General features: G+C 31.6%; 3 protein-coding genes across 3 annotated transcripts; 1 reads left to right on the forward strand and 2 right to left on the reverse strand.

The window, feature by feature from the left end:
• Window positions 1-191: 191 nt before the first annotated feature.
• LOC144851042 (ras-like protein 2) lies at window positions 192-8,701 on the reverse strand. The gene is made up of 7 exons (XM_078708567.1): window positions 8,398-8,701; window positions 6,922-7,009; window positions 5,226-5,328; window positions 4,762-4,870; window positions 3,876-3,994; window positions 3,269-3,370; window positions 192-2,793 (listed from the first exon to the last, which is right to left on the reverse strand). The coding sequence occupies exons 1-6, from the start codon at window positions 8,503-8,505 to the stop codon at window positions 3,295-3,297; spliced, it is 603 nt and encodes a 200-aa protein (XP_078564693.1). The 5' UTR covers window positions 8,506-8,701; the 3' UTR covers window positions 192-2,793; window positions 3,269-3,294.
• A 1,139-nt stretch (window positions 8,702-9,840) lies between these two features.
• LOC144851600 (GSK3-beta interaction protein-like) lies at window positions 9,841-15,158 on the forward strand. The gene is made up of 2 exons (XM_078709140.1): window positions 9,841-10,454; window positions 11,135-15,158. The coding sequence occupies exons 1-2, from the start codon at window positions 10,233-10,235 to the stop codon at window positions 11,318-11,320; spliced, it is 408 nt and encodes a 135-aa protein (XP_078565266.1). The 5' UTR covers window positions 9,841-10,232; the 3' UTR covers window positions 11,321-15,158.
• Window positions 15,159-23,132: 7,974 nt separating this feature from the next.
• Window positions 23,133-23,885, reverse strand: LOC144858841 (uncharacterized). The gene has a single exon (XM_078714976.1). The coding sequence runs from the start codon at window positions 23,657-23,659 to the stop codon at window positions 23,219-23,221; it is 441 nt and encodes a 146-aa protein (XP_078571102.1). The 5' UTR covers window positions 23,660-23,885; the 3' UTR covers window positions 23,133-23,218.
• Window positions 23,886-24,191: the final 306 nt, after the last annotated feature.

Consider the following 24,191-nt stretch of genomic DNA (forward strand, 5'->3'; position numbering starts at 1 on the left):
TTAAGTTAATCAATTGATTTTGCTCGATGGGCTAGAAATGGAGAAGAATTCCAAAGAAAAACCAATGCCCTAAAATAATATAATTATTGCTTCGTTGATGGATAGAATGATACGCCAAGATATGGATAAATTGTGGAAAATAGAAGCTGTTGATTACTGCTTGAATTGACGCAATACAAAATACATAAATACATCAGTTTGTACTTTATTATTATTGTCAATTTCAGCATAAAAACAGTGTAATTTTAATGAAACAAAAATAAAAATCTACATCATAATTATCTCATTGTTAAAATATACATTTAATAATACAATCTAATCAAATATATATCCCAAAATAAATAGGACATTATTAAGATATTGGATGGAAGCCCATAGAAATAAAATTAGTAACTAAAACAAAGTAGTGCAACAAGTGGAAGGATATTAATTAAGAATGCACATATAAATAATGGCGTATTAATAATATTGCTATTAACAAATTATAGTACTATTCGTATTATGTGCAAGTGTAAACACAATAGGATTTAAATTCTTATTTAAAGTGGTAACAGTGATGTTTGCAATTTGGAATGCCATTTCTTTAAGCTTTGTCTACACTATCAAAATGATAGATTGCCTAGCCTAATATATGAACATGATTCGATGTCATATCGCTACCATATTATGGGCACATCACACTTTTTTTCAAACTAGTTTGATACTGTAGACAGAGCTTTACAGAATATCAATCTTTTACATCTCTGTTCCATCAATCCTAACTTTGCTAAATTGCTAGCATATACCATTGATTAAAATAAACAATATGTAGTGTAGCAGATCACTGAAATTACTTTATCTACAAATAAAATATAATAGTTAACTATATCTCAACCGTAATAGTAAATAACTTTGAGTCAGGTATATTTTATTTTTTAAAGTATGCTCCCTCCAAGTTTATCAACTTTTGGGAGTATAAAATACCTTTAAATGGTCAGTAACTACTGCTTTTTGTAGCAGACATTTTAAAGAATTAACTGGAAAACAAACACCTAACTTTTCCATAGTGTACCACTGTGCATTCACATTAATTAAATACATAAACAAACATAGAAGGTACAGCACCAGATACGATAAATTGGAAATCAATTCTCATCTAACGCTGAAATAATAAATATTGCTGAAAAGCGCACACATTCTACAAATAGCATTTCCTATAAACTAATATTTGGTTTTAAATTGAGTTGTGCAAGTATTATTAATATCATATATATGTAATTCATTAATTGTAAACCAGAATAATTTTAACTTACGTTTCAAGAAAGTTTCGTCTAGCTGTCAGCTAGACTTTATCAGTTGTTGTGTGTTGAAACGCAAGTTAAAATTACTGGTTTACAATCAATGAACTACATATCAATATGCTTATCGAAACCAGAGGAAAATGTTTTCACTATAAAAATAGCTATAGTAATTGTTTAATTATATATTAAGCCACTGTTTTGAAGAAACACAAACACAATCATTTTTCTCTGTGAAACACCCTCTCTTTTCAACTTCCCATATTTTTCAAAGTCACTTAATAATGAGTATACTAGCCACAGAATACTGAGACACTACCACTCTCTAAGCATACAGTGCATACCCCAACCAATAATGCCACTTAGTTTAATGCTAGAGATTCAGGTTAATCCTGGTGACCTATCCCAGAAGGAATATCTCAATTTTAAATAACTTGACCTACTTCAATTAAACAATTCTAAACATGCATTATATTTAATTTTTTGAAAAAAAAAGGCTAAATTATCAATAACCTTATGTTACTATCAGGATGAATGACAATATTCATAATCGTAAATTCTCGATAAGGAAATTAGAATATTTTAGCTACTGAAGACAAACTATACTCTTTGGTGAAGATTGCCTGATTACAATCTGTATATATACATTTGCATAGGTTACATAATTCAAAGAGAAATTATTGCAAAATACATTTGTAGCAAAAATAATTATACATATCATATTAAATTGAAAAATACATATACATCATTAGTACTAAATTAGGGAGTATATTATTGGAAACCAATTCGGTAGTGGTAATGATAATGACATGATAATGATAACAATGATGATGTTTGATAAGATGGTTGATGATGATGTAGACAAGGGACCAAGCCAAAAATTGGTCTACTGCAGTTACTGCAGTAATACATTTTGTTTCATCCTTCTGTTTATACAATTGTTTACCATTTATTATTTATCATTTTTCTGGATAATCATACGCACTGTTTATTTCAATGACTTCCCATTGAAACAAGCTAACATAAATAGCAGTACAAAAAATGTCATTATTGCAGTAAAATAATTTTGACACAGTCCCTAATTTTTATGAATACATGATAAAATAATACCAAACACACAATTATTTTTAGTACTTGCTTTTTAAAACTCGTACCAAAAGGAAAACAGCTAAATTTGTTTGGATTGAAAACACAGGAAGATTTAAGTAATGTAAATAAGGCACCTAAATAAAATATTTATCAATCAAAAAACAGAAATTGTTAAACTATTGCAATATATTTCTTCATGTTGAAATAAAATACAAGATACAAATTGCAGTTCTTTTATAATAAAAACAAAATATTAACAATCTTGCACAAGCATTTTAACTATAGACAAAAAAACAAGAAAACTTTGAAAGACAACAATAAAGATGACTTAGTTGCAGAAAATAAAATGACAAGAATGGAGGCGATGGCAAGTCTTGAAGACAGCGTGATGGGTTACTTCAGTAGCTGCAGTAATATCAACAACAATCTGTAAAAGAGAAAATTCAAATTATTTCATTTCACTTTCAAGAAAAACTGTTGAAGCGGAATGTTGAAGAAGATAAATTTAATGGCTTTAAAAATTAGCTTTTAGGATGTCCCGGTCAGTGTGAGCTGATTTTATAGGCCATCAACAAGAAAATACAACAACAAAGAATACAAAATTTAAAATAAAGCTCTGTCTACATTATCAAACTAGTTTGACAAAAAAGTTGTTATGTGCCCAAATATGGTAGTGATATGCTTAAATATGGTAGTGATATCACATCATCATGTCCATATATGGGCACATCACAGTTTTTGTCACATAAAGTTTGATATTGTAGACAGAGATATAGCTATTGACAATTTAAATTCCATGGAAGCAATAAAAAGATTAAAATGAACAGTCAAAATATGATATCATAAATGATTTAAAATTTCAAACATTATTTATACCATGGAGAAATAATGTTTATACTTACTTGAACTTGAAACCTCTTCAAAGCTCTCACAAAATTACACAACGGATTGGTCTAATTTTCTTGTGATTTTTTGTAGGTGGGTTTTCATCTTGTTTAAACTTCCTGGTAAATTGAAAATATAAAAACAACTCAAGTTAGAAAGAGATACAGTGTAGCATAGATGACGCAATAGTTATTTTATTATTATTATTATCCTAATAATAATAAATGTAAACATTCAGATTCAGATTCGATTTATTAAGTCATTCATACATAGTACAATGATAATTGTTTTCTTGGCAGAAAAACACAAGCAAAACAATACATACATAATATTTAGGTATATGCTACATATTCTAGATATACAGTATAGTAGTTATTTGTTTTGGTTTTGACTATATACAGTATTTACATGACCTATCAATCTAGAAAACAGTGATTTGACTTTTAAAATAACAAACAAAACTATATAATTCTATAATTAAACCTTCAACAAGAAGTATGTAACGTAATTGTTATTTGTGACGTCTATATTATTTTTTATTTATTCCAATATTGTTTCAATCTTAAAAGGAAGTAAATAAATGTTATTTTGGGTTGAATTTGAATAAAATAATATTATTTTTACCGGATAATCCTGACCAATTCATGAAATGATTCATCTACATTCTGTCTTGTTTTAGCACTGCATTCTACAAACTTTATATTCAAGTCTCTTGACAGCATTTCTATATCATTTGTTGATACCTGTAAATAAACAACTTGTTTCTTACTGTACTTCTGGGAGCCTAGGCGTAAAGTTTAACTTATATAGGTTTCCTTCCACACATACTATGTTTTACTCATTACTATTGAACATGTTTATATAATTATTATTTTTATGTATTTTTAATATATGTATGGAGAATGTATATTGAATAAACAAATAAAAAAAATGTGTATAAATGCTGATTGTTGATAAATGGCGGATCATCAATTAGTACAATAAAGTTTTGCTGGTAACACAGAAATTTAAAATACAGCATAGTGTTATTTGGGGTTTGGACAACATTCTTTACAAGCTTTATTTCATTAATTATTGTTTTTATGTAAATTTGTTATGATGAATGAATAAATTTGAATTCTGAAATTCTATTCACTTTCAATGAATATGTTGACGCCACAATTTCCTTTTCTTCTGTCAAAAAATGATTAAAACATCTGGTACTTTGTTGTAGAAGTTTCTACTTCATTTGTTTCTTGAAGAAACAACTTCAATTTAATTTGATTAGCTGCCAATGCCTTCAAGGGCAAATATCCGTCATAAACAGACAATACAATATATACAATTGTTTACAATGTAATCTTAATATCATTTTCGAGGGGAGAAAAGGATTGTATTTTTATGTATAATTGAATAAAATATACCAGTGAGTGATATATATGTGCAATATACCAGTTATTATATATATGTGCAATATATCAGTTATATATATGTGCAATATACCAGTTATATATATGTGCAATATACCAACCTGTCTTTGTTCTTTAAGATCTGCTTTATTCCCAATAAGAACCATGGGAAACTCCTCTCGGTCTTTCACTCGCAATATTTGACGGTGAAATTTGAAAATTTCATCAAAACTATGAATGAAAAATTCTGCAATGTTATATAAAGATGAATTTGAGACAAAACAAGTAAATGTAGAGAAACATTAATTTGTAATTGTTTGTAACTAGACCACCAAGCTTGCGCTGATGGCTAGGGGTTAGATTTGAGCCCAAAAAGTACAAATTATGTCAGAGAAGGGCAAAACATCTGACTAATTTCATCTTTATTTTGGAAATTTTATATTACAGTATAAATAGTGAGAAAAAAAATAACAAAGATATCGCAGTACAGTTGTTCATACCAAGTTGTACAGATGTTAAATGTTGCATGATGAATAAAATACATAAGTACTTGTTGATTATAGTTCACAACCAATATGATACTGACCTATTTTTATTACACAATGAGAAGACCAATAGAAAGCCATCTCCTGTTCTCATGTATTGTTCTCTCATTGCACTGAATTCATCTTGTCCAGCTGTATCCAAAACTAGCAAGTTAAATAAACATTAAGTATTATTAGTCATTTTTATATATATTTATTTATAAATTGCCAAATTCTGCGAGCTTTTCTCATTTTTTAATGAGCCTAGTCGTCATCATTTGATATTCAAAATGGAAGCATCGGAATAATTAAAGTTGACATAATAACAGGTAGGTACTGTAGGTGAATGTTGAGAGAGAACATTCATGGAAAGTCTAACTGTCCTAATCGAATCTTTCAACCAATTCCATTCAATTCATGAAGATTCATTATCATTACAAATGTACAATATTCAAATATAATAATCGAGGTAAAATAGTAGAATACACACTTAATTTTAAGGTCAGGAGAAAATCCAAAAATGATTCATAACATTTTGTTTTAATTCTTAGAAATATTAACAATAGGCTGTTTACCATCTAGGCGCAATAATAACGTTATAACTATTGTCCATGGAAAATGATAGGTCATTACACCAAATAACTTCCAGGTTATACTAACTTATTTCCTGTTTACAGTCTCTATACATTCTCAATACTGGATAGTAATTGTGATATACTGTATATTCATAATTGTAAAAATAGATTTCTGAAAATGAATTTTATACTGCAATGTCTTGGGTATAATCTAATCTGTCTATTAAAGTCCGTCCAGCAATAGGTCTAAATTTGGCATGTACATTACAGTAGCTCTACACAAAAAAATAGTGAATTCTATATATTATATTATTATATATATAGTAGCACAGACAGAAAAACAATAGTGTTACAAAAAACGTGGCACTTCTTTTCGGCTGTTTTACTTTATCATTTGGATTAGCTTTGTGCTTATCTTATTTGTATTTCCATTGAGATCAATCTACAGTACTGATACCCAGAGCATTGCCAATGTCTTCAGTAATTTGGATTTATATTTTATAATAACTACAAAATCATAGCCAATTAACAAAATATTGAAGCCATTAAACTAGCTAGGTTTGGTTCACATCAATAGGAACATATGGTCTACATCCTCATTAGTAATTAACAGGGATTATTCCTATGGAAAACTGAACAATTAGTTTTTGTCAAACATATACTGTAAAAAACTAATTTCTAGTACTTAAATCTGGACATGTGAACTAAGCCACAGAATATTATCACCAATATCATCTTTCAATATCATGTGATCAATTCCAAGCAAGACATGACTTAATACTGACCTAGATGTAATCTATACAAAACACCAGGGTATTTAAAAATACAACAAAAACAATATTGTCATTCCCATAAGAAATGCACAGAATAAAAGGGCTTATGTTGCAGCTCAATACTTGCTACCAAGGCCTCTGGTATTGACTTTAGGAATCATTCACACTAAATGATATATCTGGTTGAACAAATATTATTCATAATAATATACTAAAGTAAGTGTGCTTATCTGTGCATAAGTAGTGCTTAAAGTGCTGAAACAAGTAAAAACAATAATTAATTCCACAAAACTGAATCTAAACTCAATTCTCAGCCTCAACATTAATTACAAATACCTCTGTAAACACACAAGCTAAGGTTTAGGAAGCTTTTATGATTGAATAATAAATACATATTGTAAGATACTTACTGTCCAACTTGGAAACAACATTATCAATTTGGCATTGCTTTGTGTATGAGTCTTCAATTGTTGGGTCATAATCGGAGACAAAATATGACTGAAATGACAAATAAAAACCTTATTAATCACCTTAATAACAATTAAATCTACATGTACAACTGATTTATTAGGATTTAATTAATATAATATATAACATATAGTAATTATTAGACCTACTTTCAAGAAAATTAATGATGGTAAGATATCGTAATATCCTCATAAAAAAGTTACTAAAATTATACTATTATTATGAAACTGGCAATAAATACAATTTTGTAGGTTTAATGACAGTTGTTTGACCTTGTTTGACCTTGCTTGCAAGTACATAAATGAGTCAATGTTTGACAAGGTACTGGTGGTAGTAAGACCATAACGTTTACAGTGGTATAACTAGTTTTTTTAAAAAATATACATTTTTAATATCGTATTAAAGTTTACACCAAACTTACTATAGATGACATGATTAGAAGACAAGATGGGGTAATATAATTTGGCAAATTTTATTTTAAATTTAGCATGGCTCTAAGGTCAATTTACACGGGCGAGCGGAAAACCGTTCAGCTTGTCCCACGTAATATCTTATCTATCCTGAGCAGAAATTGCCCATCCGCTCCATGTTTTGTGTAAATGGTCATAAGGAATAACATAGAATCTATATTTTTATTATCGTTTACCACTCGTCTGCGCAACCACTGTAAGTGGTCAAATATGAATGTTGATATTAAAGCATAGAGGAAGTATGTACAATATTAATAAGTGATATATAAAGCTGAAACACAATCTATCTACTTGGATTTGTTAATTCCAGCTAATACTGTATGTTAATGTTTTCCTACAAATGTGAAATTATTGTAGTCACTGGAACAAAATTAAGTTTTCTGTTTCAAGCTAATCTTTCGGCCAGACAACCAACATACCACGAATTGAAATCTGTATATTTTTATTTGCTATTTTGACAAATTTTGTGATTTATATTAAATTTAGTTACCCTTTCTATAAATAACTTTACTTGAAGAAATAAAATCCACTCTCAGAAATGGATCCCGGATTTTTAAAATGGGGAGCAAACTATATTAATAATTTGTGAATTTTAAATAATATCAAAAATTCATTCTTCATTTTAGTTGGCAAAATTGAGCCCGATCCATAATAGTTAATACTTACTATTCTATTCCCTTATTCGTCGGTGGGCCTATTGTCTTTAAATGGGCCACATCATTTACAACATATTCACACTTACAGAAAAATATCAATATATGCACAACAACTTTTTTTGGACAATAAAAACAATATTGTATATTGTTCCCATATAAAAAAATAAATGATGTATAAATTCAAATGTAGGAAGGTGTCCGAACAAGATCTTCGAACAATCTAAAAATCTGCCAAGATAAGATTAAGAATTATACAATTCCGCTCAGTCTCGAAAAGGTAAACAATACTTACTTGAATAAATTGTATTGTTAGGGCGCTTTTACCAACGCCTCCACCGCCAACCACTACAACTTTGTGCATCTGCTCGTTGCCACCTCCATTCGCAGTCCCTCCGGACATTCTAAAGTTAGGCCTAGCTTAGCCTAGGCTAGTTCATTAATTCATGAAGGGAAAAACAACCAGCTTTAGTGTCTATAAGTGGTCCATTTACTGACGAAAAATGTCTTTCAATGTTTGTAATATAACTATTATTAATCGACTTAAGGTTTACCAGGAAGAACCTAAAGTTTGTCCCGAAAATCCACACAGCTCATCAACCAGCCAGCAGAGATTTGTGTTTCTTACATGAAACCGGAAGTATGCAGGAAATTACCGGTTTTGAAGTGTATAGAGTGCCGCGCGGTACTTATTTAGGCGGGTACCACCACCGCCGGTATGTTTAAAAAGTTGTGTTTATCGCACGGCTTTTTAAATGTTTTTATTAAAGATTGAAAAATAATTTCTTTTAATTTCCATTTTTTACATAATGGTTAACTAGAAAAAAAATTACACCATTAAACAAAAATAATGTAACGAAAAACCCATTATTATTCCTGTCAGACATGAACGAGTTTGTTTATCTTGCTGTTTTAGTTATTTTTTTATTTTTATGAGTTTCTATATTTTTTCCATGCGGAAATGATAAACTTGATTTAAAATTTGATTGGTCATCTCATGTCATCACTTTGAGGTACAGAGAATGTGTTTTTGTAATCTATATGCATAAATGTGGTTTGTGACATGGCAAAATTACACGACAAATCTTCATGTTTTATATAAAATATAAATTTTTATCTTTTGTATATTATTAAAAACATAATATTTCTTTATTTAAATCAATCTATATAACCTATAATTCGTCATAGTGACGAATTTAATCTATTAAAAAAAATGATGGATGTTCATTTGGTTTCAACATAGATTCAGAAATACCTTGTTTGTATTGAATTGTATACTAAGTTTCACCATTTATATTGTACCATGGAGTAAAGAATTTACTCCATGGTTGTACTATAAAAAGTAAACCAGCTCTTTCGTTTATTATAATTTAATACAAACAAATCAGTTGTATTGATACCAATAGCAAACAAAAATTGCCTATGAAATGCATTATCATTTTATTTGAATGATTTCGAGGCAACGAAATATTATTCTTTTCTTTCAACTCAGGGCCTTTTACACTAGGCTCAAACTAGATAGTCTCCTATATAAATATCTCCATGATGAACAATTTATAGATCATCAGCATACATTCCAATATTAGGAAAAAGAATAGTGTATAATGTTATACTCACAGACTAGACAAAACTTTCGTAAAATCATTGAATGTACATTTTAATAAAAATCTGTTTAGCGCCCCCTAATGTGATCAATTTTAGCAGACGATCGGCAAGGAAGAAGAATTGAAGACCTCATGGGCCGGATCAAAACATTGTCAATTGATGTGAGTATTCCCTGTGTTATTAAAGTTTTAGCTCTCGTCTGATATCTGTACAACAGTATGTTGTTGGTGAATATGTTGTCGATGTGTTGAATTTCTAGGCCTAGTAACATTTAATGTATGTCAGTGTCAAAAAGTGGATTTATCTGGATGTATGAATGTGCAAGCCTGGCAAGGAAGGCTCCGTCGTCCGCGCGTGAACAACACACAGGACAAAAGTCGTTTGGCCACCACCGAAGTTTTTGTTTTTAAATTGAGCCTAGCCTAGTACGCTTCACTGTGTGATACTTGAATTTACCATTAAGCCTGTATATAAATAGGCATAGACTAGGCAGAAACAATTTAGAACAATTTGTGACGTTTAAAAATGGAAACATCGGCCTCACAACACAACACGTTAGGCCCGGACGAGAATAGCATAAAGTTAATGGCAGTTGAGGCGGAAGCCGCTTTGCAAGACATCCGATTTGCAGTGGATTCGGTCGCAGTTTCAACAACGTTACCCTCACGCCAGGATATTGTGTATATGAATATAAAGACCAAAGAAGCAGAGGAACTCTGTATTGAGCTCTCAGTATCAGGTTATAGAGTAAGTATTGTCTTGACACATCACATACATTACAATACATTGTTTTCAAAATATATAGGATAGGCATAACAATAACATTTGTTTTAAAGTTTCATTTTTCAAGTAAACTATGACATTTTTTCCCTTGTCTAAAGACTTTATTCAATAATATTTTCTATTTATACATATTTGACATTTTGTTGCTTTTTGTGTTCATACGTACAGAAACATTCAGAATTTGTTTTAAATAACATACATTTTTAAAATGTTATCCTATTGTGAATAGATAGGCAGGTAAAATCAGAAAGAACCTAAATATTGACAACAGCAAACAAATATAATAACATTGCTATCTGAAAGTATTTGAATTGTGCACAATACCGGCCCACATAGACAGTAATTAAATCATGACCTTTGAATTAGATAAAGTCTGGACAATAAGAAAGATATGAATGCAAACACTACATACTACACCCTGCTGTTATTATACCGTAAAACCTCGAAAATAAGCCCATCTAAAAAAGAAGCCCCCTGCCCCTCTGTGGTTTGTAACAGTAATCTTGAAAAGAGGCCCGTCTTGATACATGATTGTATAGATATATAGTATATCTTTTCAAGATAGACTGTATTTGAATGTCAAAGGAATATAAATGTATGATCGATGATCAGGCATCATTAAATGTTTTATTGTTTATGTTTAGATTGTTGCCACCCAGTATGATAGTATAAACAAAGCACCACTTTCACAATACTACGAAACAATCTACGCTCTGTTGGATAACCGTAGTCCTGGCTACCGTCTCTCATTTGGGGAGGCTTTAGTGGGTAAATTAAAGGACCTACAGGAAGATAGGTGTGCTGAGATGACGACGCAAAGCCAGAGCTGATACCACATTCTATCTACTGTAGTGAGGATTAATTTACACATTATCTCATTCTGGCACGTACTTGTTCTTGATCATGTTTCTATGGTGTAGACCTATGATGCCTAAGTGTCTAGGGGCGGATCCAGTATTATAGATTAGGCGGGGCTAAAGCCTGTTTAGCCCCGTCTAAATCTGTGCCTGGTGTCTAGTATTTAGTAGAACTGAGGATACAATACAAACCATTGGATATCATTGTTGTTGTTTTAAAAACATTCAATTGAATAAACATGGTGAAAAAGAACAATGTACTGTATGAAATAGAGTTTTAAACGATGAAACAGAGAAATGTCATAAAAACCTACAGAACAGTGATCCCAACTTAAAAAACAAGATTTTGTGAAAAAAATTATTACAATTGTAATATTATTATTAGTGGAAATAAGCAGGATTGCCAAGGTTTAAGTATTTGTAAGGTTATAACCTGAAAAATCCCTGAAAATATTGTTTTCTGTGAGTAAGTGAGCCCGAGAGATAACAGTAAATCCTGGTGGAAAGATTGAGATAAGTAGACCACCTATTGATTAGGTATTGGAAATTGAAAGTTAATTTAAGAGTTGACATAGATCGAATAAGGCTTTTGACATTTGTATATTTAGCTGGTCTATAGAGAATATGAGTTTATTGCCACTACTAAAGTATATATTTTTAATTTTCTAAAGCCATTTTGGCTTGACCTGTTTTTAACCTTTTCTGTTATAGGTGACTTCCATTACGTTCAACCTGTGATTCTTAATGAAATTCAATATTCAATTCATTTGAAACAAATGATAAATTTCTTGGAAACGTTTTCAGATTTATAATGAATCAATCTTCTGTAAAGATTATAATAATTTAGGCTATAGCACATTATGCTAAAGTTTCTATGCGCTTTTATATAATAAAAATGGCAGAAAATAAATATATATATAGATATAGTGTAGTCTACATTCAGAGAGTCAAGGTTTTTTACAAATTATTAAAATATATTTTACAGATTACAGTATGTAAGCGATTTCCAATATGATTAATTGATAACAAATTAGGTATCTTTGGTTCCTAACCTTAGATAATGAGTTTAAACTTAACAAGCAATATTTTCACTAAGAATGCTGTCTTTTTTTAGAATTTTAAGCGGATGATTTATTTCAATAGAAAGGTGTAATTAAGTCTAAAGAGAAAATATAAGTATTACTTGCCTATCATGACAACAATTATTATGGTAAAGTGAATGTTTTGTTTGAACAGGAGAATCTTGTTAAATGAACTGTATTTTGAACCATGTGTAAACAGTTCAATTGTTATTAAAGTGTAAATAAACAAAACAATATCTGGTACTTTATACTCCTATACAATCCAGCAATAGACCATGGACATAGGTCCATGAATAGACTATTCACTCTATCATTGTAAAATGATCTATGTGTTTGTTGACCCGTGGTCTAGACAACGCAACTAAGAGGAAAGAAAAATAGACTAATTGTCTATTTTTGTTTTGACAAAAAGTTGTCTTTTGATAATAACTCTGTGTTCAGCACAGTGCATATATAGATCTGAATGGTATTGTTAGTTTAGTCCCAGCAACTTGTAAATCTTTGGTTTTAATTTAATTTTCTTCCTAATATTAATGATATTTAATCTTGCTAACCATTGTATTATCCAAGGCCCCAATGATCAGCTGTGCTGGGTGGGCCACCCTTATAAAACATGGTTCAATACAAAATAAAAACCTATTTTAAATTGAATCTGACAAAACAATTCATTAGAAATGGCATTTTAGAAGAACATTCAGCCTGAAATAATTGCCAACAAATAACTTAAGAAACGTATGTACCATGCACCATGTTGATTGATTGAAGTAGTTATAAGGTATGTCAGACCATAATTAAGTAATGTACTTAATTTTCCCCTCAATATGATACATATATACTGTACAAACAATTAGTAGGTAGACTTTATCACTTTTTATAACATTGTTTGCTTCATACATGTTTATGAGTGTTCCAATAAAGATATCAACACATTCCATGTTGGTATTGGCTTCCAAAATTCCATTATAAATTATTATGTCTCGTTTTAATAATTTGTTATCACAGTTGTGATTATCAGATGTTTAATTTTTTTATATTAATGTATATTTTTTTATAAATTGAATGAACTTATAAATTAAATAGATTAATGTAAATATCTACGTCAAGGGGACAGTCACAGGCATTACAGTATGTCCCTCTAATCGGTAAATTATGCTACCTTTCATTAGTATCGAAATGAAAAAGATAATAGATATTAAGGTATTATTAACGATCAGATCAGTACAATGTGTTCACAAGCAATGATGTTTGGTGTGGTAAAATTGTTTTCGTCAGACATGACCCAGACCCATGAGATTTAAAAGCGGGTTATTATTTTATTCAAATCACAGTCAGACAGAAGCCATTAAAGCTCTTTCTACACTATCAAACTAGTTTGAAAAAAAAAAGTGTGATGTGCCCAAATATGGTAGTGATATACCCAAATATGGTAGTGATATGAATCATCATGTCCATATATGGGCACATCACATTTTGTTGTCACATAAAGTTTGATTGTCTAGACAGTCCTTCGTTTGTGGTAGAGTTGTTTTCACCCAGCCCCTGATTATTTTGGTTATTCTGTTATTCAAATGTAAGTTACGTGTTATACATTAGGTTACAGCTTCCGCTCATTGTCTTTAAAACGCAAATTCGACAACGTGTCCCATGTTGACGACTATTAATCATGTTGGTTTACATTTTCTAAATACACTCATTTATATGGTAATTCTTTCAACCAAATTATCCCATTTTAAATGGATATTTTATCTGTACGTTTAGGTGTGAAAATGAATATTAAGAATATGAACATTTTGCGAGAGTTTGTTTGCCATCCTGTAAGATGAGTAGCAGTCATAATTAGTACAGTCTTGTTTATTTTTTATTAAAATTTACTTTTACTTTCTATGGACCAGAGATTCCGAAATAAAGGATTGAATGAATGATTGAATGAATGAAAGATTGAATGAATGAACGAATGAATATGATAATGTGACTTAAAAATAATTAAATTCCAATAATACTTAAATTGAGATTCTTTTGTGAATGTTCCAATTATGTCCAATTATTGATTTTTTTAAAATAACAATTGATTTTAACAAGATTTTAAAAGCAGATCCCTCAGTCATGGTACGATGTATTATTATTTTTTATTATAGTAAAAATGCGTATACATTTATATTCATTCCTCAGTCGAGTCCTGTATAGACCACGCACGTATAAAGTATATATTGTTATTACATAAATATATCTATCATAATTGCATTATAGGTCAAAGTAGTACAGTATGCGATGATTACAATATGGTGATATATTTAATATTCCGATCGGCAGAAATAAAAACTCTCGCAATTAATATTACTTCAGTTTAGAGGCGGATGTTCTGAAATCATTGATTTTATTATTATGAAACTGGGTTACCTCTGTACTGAATTATGAGTAATGCTTTTTAGTGATTATTTCGCCATTCGTTAGATCATTGACATTCAATGTGTAATACATAATTGCCAAAAGATGCAATTTAAGTCAAATTTGTTATGCTTTTATATCATCTGTATAATTATAAGGTATTCAGTAAGGTTTACTTTGCCGCGTTCTTAAGCTCTGTCTACACTATCAAACTAGTTTGACAAAAATAGTGTGATGTGCCCAAATGGTAGTGATATGCCCAAATATAGTAATGACATCATCTATCCATATATGGGCACATCACATGTTTTTGTAACATAAAGTTTGATAGAGTTTAGACAAGGCTTTAGACAAGAAGGCTCAACATGTGTGACTAAATAAAGAGGCTTGATTATCATACCGTTATTATTTATATTTGTCATCGTAATATCTAACTTTATGACATCGTCATAATCTATGACAGACATCGTCATAATCTATGACAGACATCGTCATAATCTATGACGGACATCGTCATAATCTATGACAGACATCGTCATAATCTATGACAGACATCGTCATAATCTATGACAGACATCGTCATAATCTATGACAGACATCGTCATAATCTATGACAGACATCGTCATAATCTATGACAGACATCGTCATAATCTATGACAGACATCGTCATAATCTATGACAGACATCGTCATAATCTATGACAGACATCGTCATAATTTAGCGAAATTATGACAATATACATTGTCATAATAACAAGTAACATCATTATGACAGACGTCGACATGATCTAACATCGTTATGACCGCGACATCATCTCATGATTTAGCAACAGTATTGCCAAAATCGTCATCATAATCTTTACATCAGTGCAGTGACCGATATCGTCATAATCTTAACATCATTGTGACCGATATCGTCATAATCTTAACATCATTGTGAGCGATATCGTCAAAATCTTAACATCATTGTGACCGATATCGTCATAATCTTAACATCATTGTGACCGATATCGTCATAATCTTAACATCATTGTGACCGACATCGTCATAATCTAACATTATTATGACCGACATCGTAGTCGTAGCTTTAATAAAACTTCTTTCTTAAATGCGTTGCTGCTCTACTAATAAAGACACGTATTATTGCTAACCTATTTCACAATACGTAATTACATATTTGTTGTGACCTGTGTTGACCTCATTGGAAACAGTTCAATATCTCATGATGTTTGCTTATTCACACCTTCGCATTACAACATGCTCTATATACAATGTGCATACATAATGAATAACATTAATGTAGTCATGTGTAAAGATACTTCCCGTTGACCGACATCGCTTTATCAATATTAATCGATATCAGTAATTTATTGATAAAGATAATGAATTATTGATTAATATTACAATATTAATGAAGATTCTCGCATCATGAAACTGGCAATTCTCCAAATGTTTTTTTTTCACAAAACATTTTTTCCCTGATTTTTTTGTATTTAAGACAGGGCCACAATGCAAACCAGGTTTTCTTTTACCTGATTGTGTAATCTTGTATAAAGATGTTATTAAATAAATAAATAATAAATGCTTCAGAGACCTCATTTCTTGGTGATTTGATCCAGTCACCTTCCGAACCAAAGTGAGCCCAACCACCAGATTAAAACAGATTTTTTAATTGATTATAATTGTTTTTAATAATAATGAATAAGATAAATTATAATCAATATAGGCTAGAATCGGAATTGGGATTGTTTGCTTCTTCTCAGAGAAATTATTTCTCAGAAAAGAAGCGCTCGGTGAAACAGTACATTTATTTTGTCTAAAATTTCAAATTACAGTTTTATTTCAAACTTCCCAAATTAGCCAATTATTACTGGATATAAGGTTAACGTGCAGTAATGAAAAGTACTACTATTTGTTAAAGCAGTGATAGAACATAAGGTCACGTAACCATATATTTCTCATATATAATGTGTGTAGTCCATTATATAAATCCCTATTAACATTTAGATTGTGCATTGTAATCTTCCCATGTTGATATCAAAGGCCTTCATCGTTAGTAAGGCTTAAAAGTGACAGTAAAGCATTTTTGTATTCATAATCACAAGAGGACTAATCTGTAGCAACTATTAGTGTAATGAATTGAAGTGCGTTCATATTCTAGATCATAGCTTTCGGTGTAATCAGTAAGATTACGTAAGATAAAGCAGCAGAATGTCTGTATGTTATACTTAACATTGTCTGGTGCATACAACACATATACCCTACCAACATGCTGCACACTCTCCAAAAGAAGGCTAACAGGATTATATCTGGAGCACCTCCACTGTTTCTCACATCAAATTTATTCTTGAATCTTCACCTTATCAAACGATATTAATTCAACAAATATCTTTTTTCTACTCTTCCATTAACCAAATCCTGTCTAATCATCTCTGTCATCCTTTTACCTTCAATTCCTCTTTGATTTATTCATTCATACATTCATTCGTTCGTTCATACATTCATTCATTCGTTCGTTCGTTCGTTCATACATTCATTCATACATTCATTCGTTCGTTCATACATTCCTTCCTTCCTTCCTAGGCCTAATTCCATTCACAAAAAAAAAGATGACAAAGGGAAGTAGACTACTATATTATTACACTGGACTCAACACCCTCATTCATGATCATTCATTATCATTCATAATGGTTCATGATTATTCATGATCACTCATGATCATTCATAATGGTTCATGATTATTCATGATCACTCCTGATCATTCATAATGGTTCATGATTATTCATGATCACTCATGATCATTCATAATGGTTCATGATCATTCATTCATTATCAAACATGGTGTGTCGATGATGTCTCTCTTCTTCGCGGAACGTTCGGCTCATCGACGGACAATCCTCTTTTCTATTATTCTCTCCTCCTCAGCTCCAGCAAAGCCCAAATTAGTTTTCTCAGGTTAATGCCAAGACATTTACATATACGCCTACTATAAAGCGTTCATTTATTATTTACATCTTACAAGCCTTCAAAATAATATCTGGCGAATACCCCGCATAATAATACATCATCATTACTTTTTTCCGAGAATTGAATTAAACGTGAAATTAACTTCAATTATTGATAATATTATGTTGATCATTAAGTATTTCAGTGTACTCAAATTACATTGTTGGAAATGCCATGTTCAAAATATATAATAGATGTTTATGGTTGATTTAAATTAAACTCTGAATTGTTTATGGATGTGTTCACAGCACTCCCCGATTACGTATTTAAAAGCATAATTACTGGGCCTGATTACATCGACCTACGCAGTTTCCATAACTGCGTACAAACTCATTTATTTTATGTCAAAATCAGCGGATTAAACCCAAGTTACGCGTAATTGTCCTGAATAAAGTTATTTTATAATTAAATTATTAATAGTATAAGCAAATCGTACTGATACTTTTGAGCTCGCGTGAAAAATTAGCATGAATAATTGAGTTTTCTATGATTCTTCTCATTTTAGTATGATTTATTCTCCGAGGATCGACTTTACAATCATCGGAGATGTGACTCCACGTGAAGTATATTGTACGTGCACCATGCATGTACACAACCTGTAATTTAGTATATTACGTGATATTAGATTTAATAAACGTTACATGTTTCTTGCCGCTCGTGTACCTGGTGTACCTAAGTGCGTTCTAATCCTATAAGACGCATCAAACAAGTTGATGCTTAAGATCATGCTTAGCTAACACGTTGACCAACAGTAACCCCAATTCATGAGTGGTATAGTTTAGACTATTTTGTTCATTTTTCGTACATATCTGATTTTTTAAAATCTTACCGTAATATTATTGAATTTATATCAACCCTAATTGATTAAATTCTGAATGTATAATTATGTTCTTATTACTGTTTCTTTATATACTTTAAAAACATAGCATCCATGTTCTTTGGTATAGTATTATTATACATACCACTTACTTAATGACAGTATAACGTTCGCGTCGAGTATAAGTATTTTAACTCTATTTGATATCGACCGTACATTGATCTGATCAGCTGATCAGGGAGGTATAAAAATAAGATACCTCCCTGATCTGACAATACCTAATTTCTTTAATGTTCTTTTATGTCTCTGTGTTTTCGAATAGTTTATACATTGTCATTTCAACGCCATCGTCATTTTACATTCTTTTCACATAGGCGGCTTGCCCCCGTAATGATTCTAATGATAAAATTTACCTTCGGATGTAATTTATATTGACTAGCTCTCTATAAACAAATTTATTGAATATTGTATTTTGTTATTAAATTGTAGTTGAATATTGTATTTTGTTCGCTTTGGGAATAGAAAGTAACCTAATAACCAGTATCGTAGCTAGTTTAAACAAAATATTGCATCATATTAATTTCCCCCGCACCATGATGCAAGTAAACCATTACGTGAGTCGGTGTCTGTTATCAGTCTACTAAACGCGGAAAGTAACGTTTAATTAACTTGAAATTTATGTCTTTAATTTGTCATTACTCTATAATAATTTATCCTGGTTGTGTACAGTACTTGTATTTTAATTTAAGATCGTAAATCTATTTTTAATCATCGTCGTCTCTCAATTTAAATTACATTAGGAAATGTTCGTTTCATTTGCGTCACAAATTGCGTTCTGAACGCGTAATATTAAACAATATAACGTATCGGTTTGTAACATTCAACGGCGATCTACAATTGACCAATGAATGAGTTATTTTTACATTTAAAAAATTATAAATAAACCTGAGTACGGCACCTGTTACAGTATACAAAAACAAAGTGTTCATGTAATGGTATAATATTCAACGTTAACATGATAATAGCCACAATAAAGGTCTGTCTACACTATCAAACCATGGAGGTATAACTATATGTAACAAAAAAATCTGATGTGACCATATATGGACATGATGATGTCATATCACTCCCATTTGGGTATATAACTACCATATTTGGGCACATCACACATTTTTGTCAAACTAATTTGATAATGTAGACAGAGCTTTATAATATTCATACGTTAACATAGTAATAGCCACACTTATATTTAATACGAATTCCGTGTTGATTGAGGTGATGTATCGGAAAGGAGGATGTGCATAGCTTTTTAACGTGTTTACTTCATCAGTTTAACTAAAAACGTTTTAACCAGAGTAAGTCTCTTGGGCACTCAGACAGGAAATGGTTCGATTAATTATCACGATATTCGACGGCGGCGGTGCGTATCGGTTTGTGCATTCTACGATAATTAATGTATTTGGTCGATTGAACTTAAAATAAGCAGTTATACTGGACAAAATAGCTGTAATCTTAAGCATATGAAGAAACTTTAAAGAGCATTGAACTGCTCATGTGCGACAAATTTCATAAAAGATCTTTGGGTGCCGCGCTTCATCGTGCATCGTGCTTCCTTACTCACGTAATCATGAATGTTATTTAACAGCAAACAAGTACACGAATGCGTCTATGAATGTGTATCATGTAATTACACATCAAGAGAATGTGTCATCAGTTCGTGACTGATCTATAGTAATAATGTCGATCTTAAAAACATAGACGACTTTCTTGGAAACATCATTAATATGCGGTATTGTCTTACGTACGTCATGAGCGCGGGACGTTTGAGTGTGGGAAAACTAGTGTGCTATCCCTTTAAAGTTTGGTTTCCTCTAGAGACGGAATGCAACTACGTAACGCAACGTAAGTGATTTGAACAACCACGTCGCTTGTCATTGGTCTACTCGCTTGCTTTACGTCTACGTCCTTGTGTTGCGTTCTAGTGGGAACCCATCTTTACTTGCTAGAACGGTATGGTATTACAGATACATCAATGTTACAATACAGGAATACATTCATGACTCAGGCCTTAACCAAGCTGTCACTCGTCCTATCCATAAGGTTCTTTAAAAATGTAAACATTCTTTCTATATTCTGTTAATTAAATGGCAGCCTGTGACAGCTAGACATGTTTGCATCGTCAACATCGTATTGTTCATTAACACAAGACTGATATCAACTCTCTCACTGATTTTCTATTATTAAAGTCGACTAATTTAGCTTGAAATTTCATTTATGGTTTACAGCCGTGAACTATTATACGTTTAAAAATAGATGAATAGCGCTCTAACCAAGCAGGCGAGTATTTTAATCGTCCGTGAGATCGTAGAGGTTAGAACTGTCTATACGGTAGGCCTATACTAAATCATGAAGTCGTCAATGCGCCGGGAACCAGTGCACATCTGAATGGTGGCGTTTTTTCTTTTCGGAACTGGGTTACTTTTTTTTTATTAGAAAGAAATAATCCTGAGTTTTCGAATGTATCTATATAATCCATCAAGAACAAACATTAATGCTCTCATATCTAATGTTAAGAACACATTAATACAGCGAAGTACCTGACTGAACCTACTTTTTAGTTTGATATGATGATTCGTCTTTTTAAACACTCATAATACAAGGTTGTCTTTCTTGATTATGTCGTCATTTATAACCAACCGCGCGAGCATCATCAGCATTGTTAATTTTATAGGGCGTTTTATTACTGATAAATGAAAATTGAACAAACCAAAATAAATAATTCTTCAGCTCTGTCTACACTATTAAACTTTATGTGACAAAAAAAATATGATGTGCCCATTATATAGACATGATGATGTCATATCACTACCATATTTGGGCATATCGCTACCATGGTTACATCACAATTTTTTGTCAAACTAGTTTGATAGTGTAGACATAGCTTTAGATTTTAAACACTCATAAAACAATGTTGTCTTTCGTGATTACGTCATCATTCTATCTTCAACTTCTTCATATCAATTCCATTGCCCACGCGGCGCGCATTAGCATTGTTAATTTTATAGGGCGGCGTATTAGTGATAAATGAAAATTGAACAAACAAAAATAATCTTAGGACTAGCAGTGATTTACCTTTATACTAGATTGTAATCACCGGTTTGCAAATTCTGTTTTGAGAAATTCTGATACAATCCCGAGCGACGCTTAATGCCGTTCTGTAGAATATATTTGCATATTTGCATATATTTTAACAGAGTATCATTGATTTCAATCATTCATTTCATCAGTGGAAAATTACTTTTTACATTTATTGTCATTTGCATATAAAATATACATAGGAATTATGTTAGCCCTGAGATATACAAAAACAGATGAAAAACTAACAAAAACAATTATAAAGTGTCACATCACTCTCATATGGTATACTGACAAGCATTCAGTGCCCCATGGCAGTTGTGAAACCTATTTGTACGAGAGATGATGGATCAGTAACGTCTACCCGTTACGTAACACCTCAAATTTGCTTGAATTGAATGTAAACTTTTTACTTAGATTCATTATTGACACAAATAATTAAAAAGTTGAGCAATAATAAAACAATACCAGGAAATATCTATACATTAAATAACGAATAAAAATAATTGTTCATGTTCATGTGACGTCTAGACTAAACTCATTGTCGAGGCGATAATATCGACGTGAGAAATCGACCATAAAACAATAAAATAACCCTGTATATAGCCACCCACCACCTTCCTAGTAAAACAATTAGGTGATTCTTGCGCTTATAATGAGGGCAGACAGACAAATAAATCAACATACTGGGCCAATTTTTAATTTGGCCAAGTAATAAACCTGTGCGTGCGTAAACCTGGTCCGACACTTCTTGTAATTTGTAAATCCTTAGAAGTATCACCACCGTGACTGTTTCTTGACATTTACTGACCTGATTGATATACTGTATCTAATATCTTATTCAATTGTTATATATAAGATTGATATACTGTATCTAATATCTTATTCAATTGTTGTATATAAGAGTGTTTTAACTGTATTAATATAAGTGTGTGTGATTAGGTCGTCGCATGAATCTATGGAGAAATAAGGTAGGATATTTCTCCATGCATGAATAGAGCGATGCGTATATGTCGTTGTTAAGTTCTGTCTACACTATCAAACTAGTTTGACAAAATAAGTGTGCCCAACTATGGCAGTGGGTATGCTTATGGTAGTGATATGACATTGTCATATCCATATACACGTCACATTTCTGTTGTCACATAAAGTTTGATAGTGTAGACAGAGCTTAGGTGTGGTGAGAGATGTCTCTCCTCACTAACATACCAGCAACCCTTCCTATCCTAAGATAATATACCGATTCGAGTGCTCTTCTTTCGTTTTAACTAAAAATGCAATAAATCATACACATATTAAACTTTGTTGTTTCGTCTAAATTTATTTTGTCTTACAATTCAATACAGATCAATTCATGGTATCAATCGATATTGATAACTTTTAAAACAAAGTTTATTAACAATCGAACCGCATTACTGTCTCTCGTCTAGGCCTGCTCCAATGTGTTTACTTGACGTAGTACCTCCACATCACCAGGTTAGCAGGTGGTATGCCAGTTTGCCGCTTCTTATGATCAGTTTGCCGCGAGAAGTAGAATCCGCACGTCGGCTTACCCAGCGTCGTAAAAGGAGCAACAGAATTTGAGACAAACCCGCCTTTTGGTACTCTACCACTGCAATTGTCAGCAACCTTTGGTGTCACAGGTGCTCCATGGTCTCGTGTCGGTACTCCTCGGTTCAGATGTCGAGAGTACTTGTTGTTTATTGGGGGCAGGCTGTTCTTTGCCGATGGTGGTGGAGCTGCTCTACTGACGTATGAACACCAGAAAGCTGGGTTAGGTAGGTTACCTTGGTAGTACTTCTCACCTACAGGTAGTTTCCCTACATCCCTCTTTGCCGTACCGCAATACTGGTAGTTTATTTGTCCTTGGTATCCGGAGTTCGGCATCGTGATATCTACCACTTGTTATAATAAAACGACAAAAGAAAACAGTAAATATCCAGCAAAGCTCGATTTATTGGCTACAAGAATGTCAAATTAACTTCGTAGTTGTCAGTTGTTTTATGAAATGTATCCACGTCGATGTAACCCAAATTGTGTGATATAAACCCCCCAAATAGCCAGGTAAAATCCGTAAAAAAACGCAACAAATTGTCTGGTCTTGTTGATGTGTTCTGAAACTATGGAGATTAAAAGATGTAGCGCGCCCTACTGTTAAAAGACCTGTTACGTCACATCGATAAAGGTACAAATAGCATCATGTCATGACAATACAATTGACCACTAACCCTAACAGTCAATCAAATAAGATTAACAAGACACAAACAAAATAAAACGCAAGTCCAAAAGGTCGATTAGGCTTTCATATAAACCATTATATTTCTTTAATCGAAACTTGCTTCTAGATTGTATTTTATTTTGTTGATCGATTCCTCGGTATAAGCACTGAATTCGTAATTATGTTTTTTAAATGTTCTCA

Source organism: Antedon bifida, chromosome 1, assembly GCF_963402885.1.
Source record: "Antedon bifida chromosome 1, ecAntBifi1.1, whole genome shotgun sequence".
NCBI lineage: Eukaryota > Metazoa > Echinodermata > Crinoidea > Comatulida > Antedonidae > Antedon > Antedon bifida.

Coding starts and splice junctions, on each gene's coding strand:
- LOC144851042 (XM_078708567.1), bottom strand. CDS start 8,505: ATGTCCGGAGGGACTGCGAATGGAGGTGGCAACGAGCAGATGCACAAA. Junction 5,329..6,921: donor TGTTGTTTCCAAGTTGGACA/GTAAGTATCTTA, acceptor TTAACTTGCTAG/TTTTGGATACAGCTGGACAA. Junction 4,871..5,225: donor TCATTGTGTAATAAAAATAG/GTCAGTATCATA, acceptor TTTCATTCATAG/TTTTGATGAAATTTTCAAAT.
- LOC144851600 (XM_078709140.1), top strand. CDS start 10,233: ATGGAAACATCGGCCTCACAACACAACACGTTAGGCCCGGACGAGAAT. Junction 10,455..11,134: donor TCTCAGTATCAGGTTATAGA/GTAAGTATTGTC, acceptor GTTTATGTTTAG/ATTGTTGCCACCCAGTATGA.
- LOC144858841 (XM_078714976.1), bottom strand. CDS start 23,659: ATGCCGAACTCCGGATACCAAGGACAAATAAACTACCAGTATTGCGGT.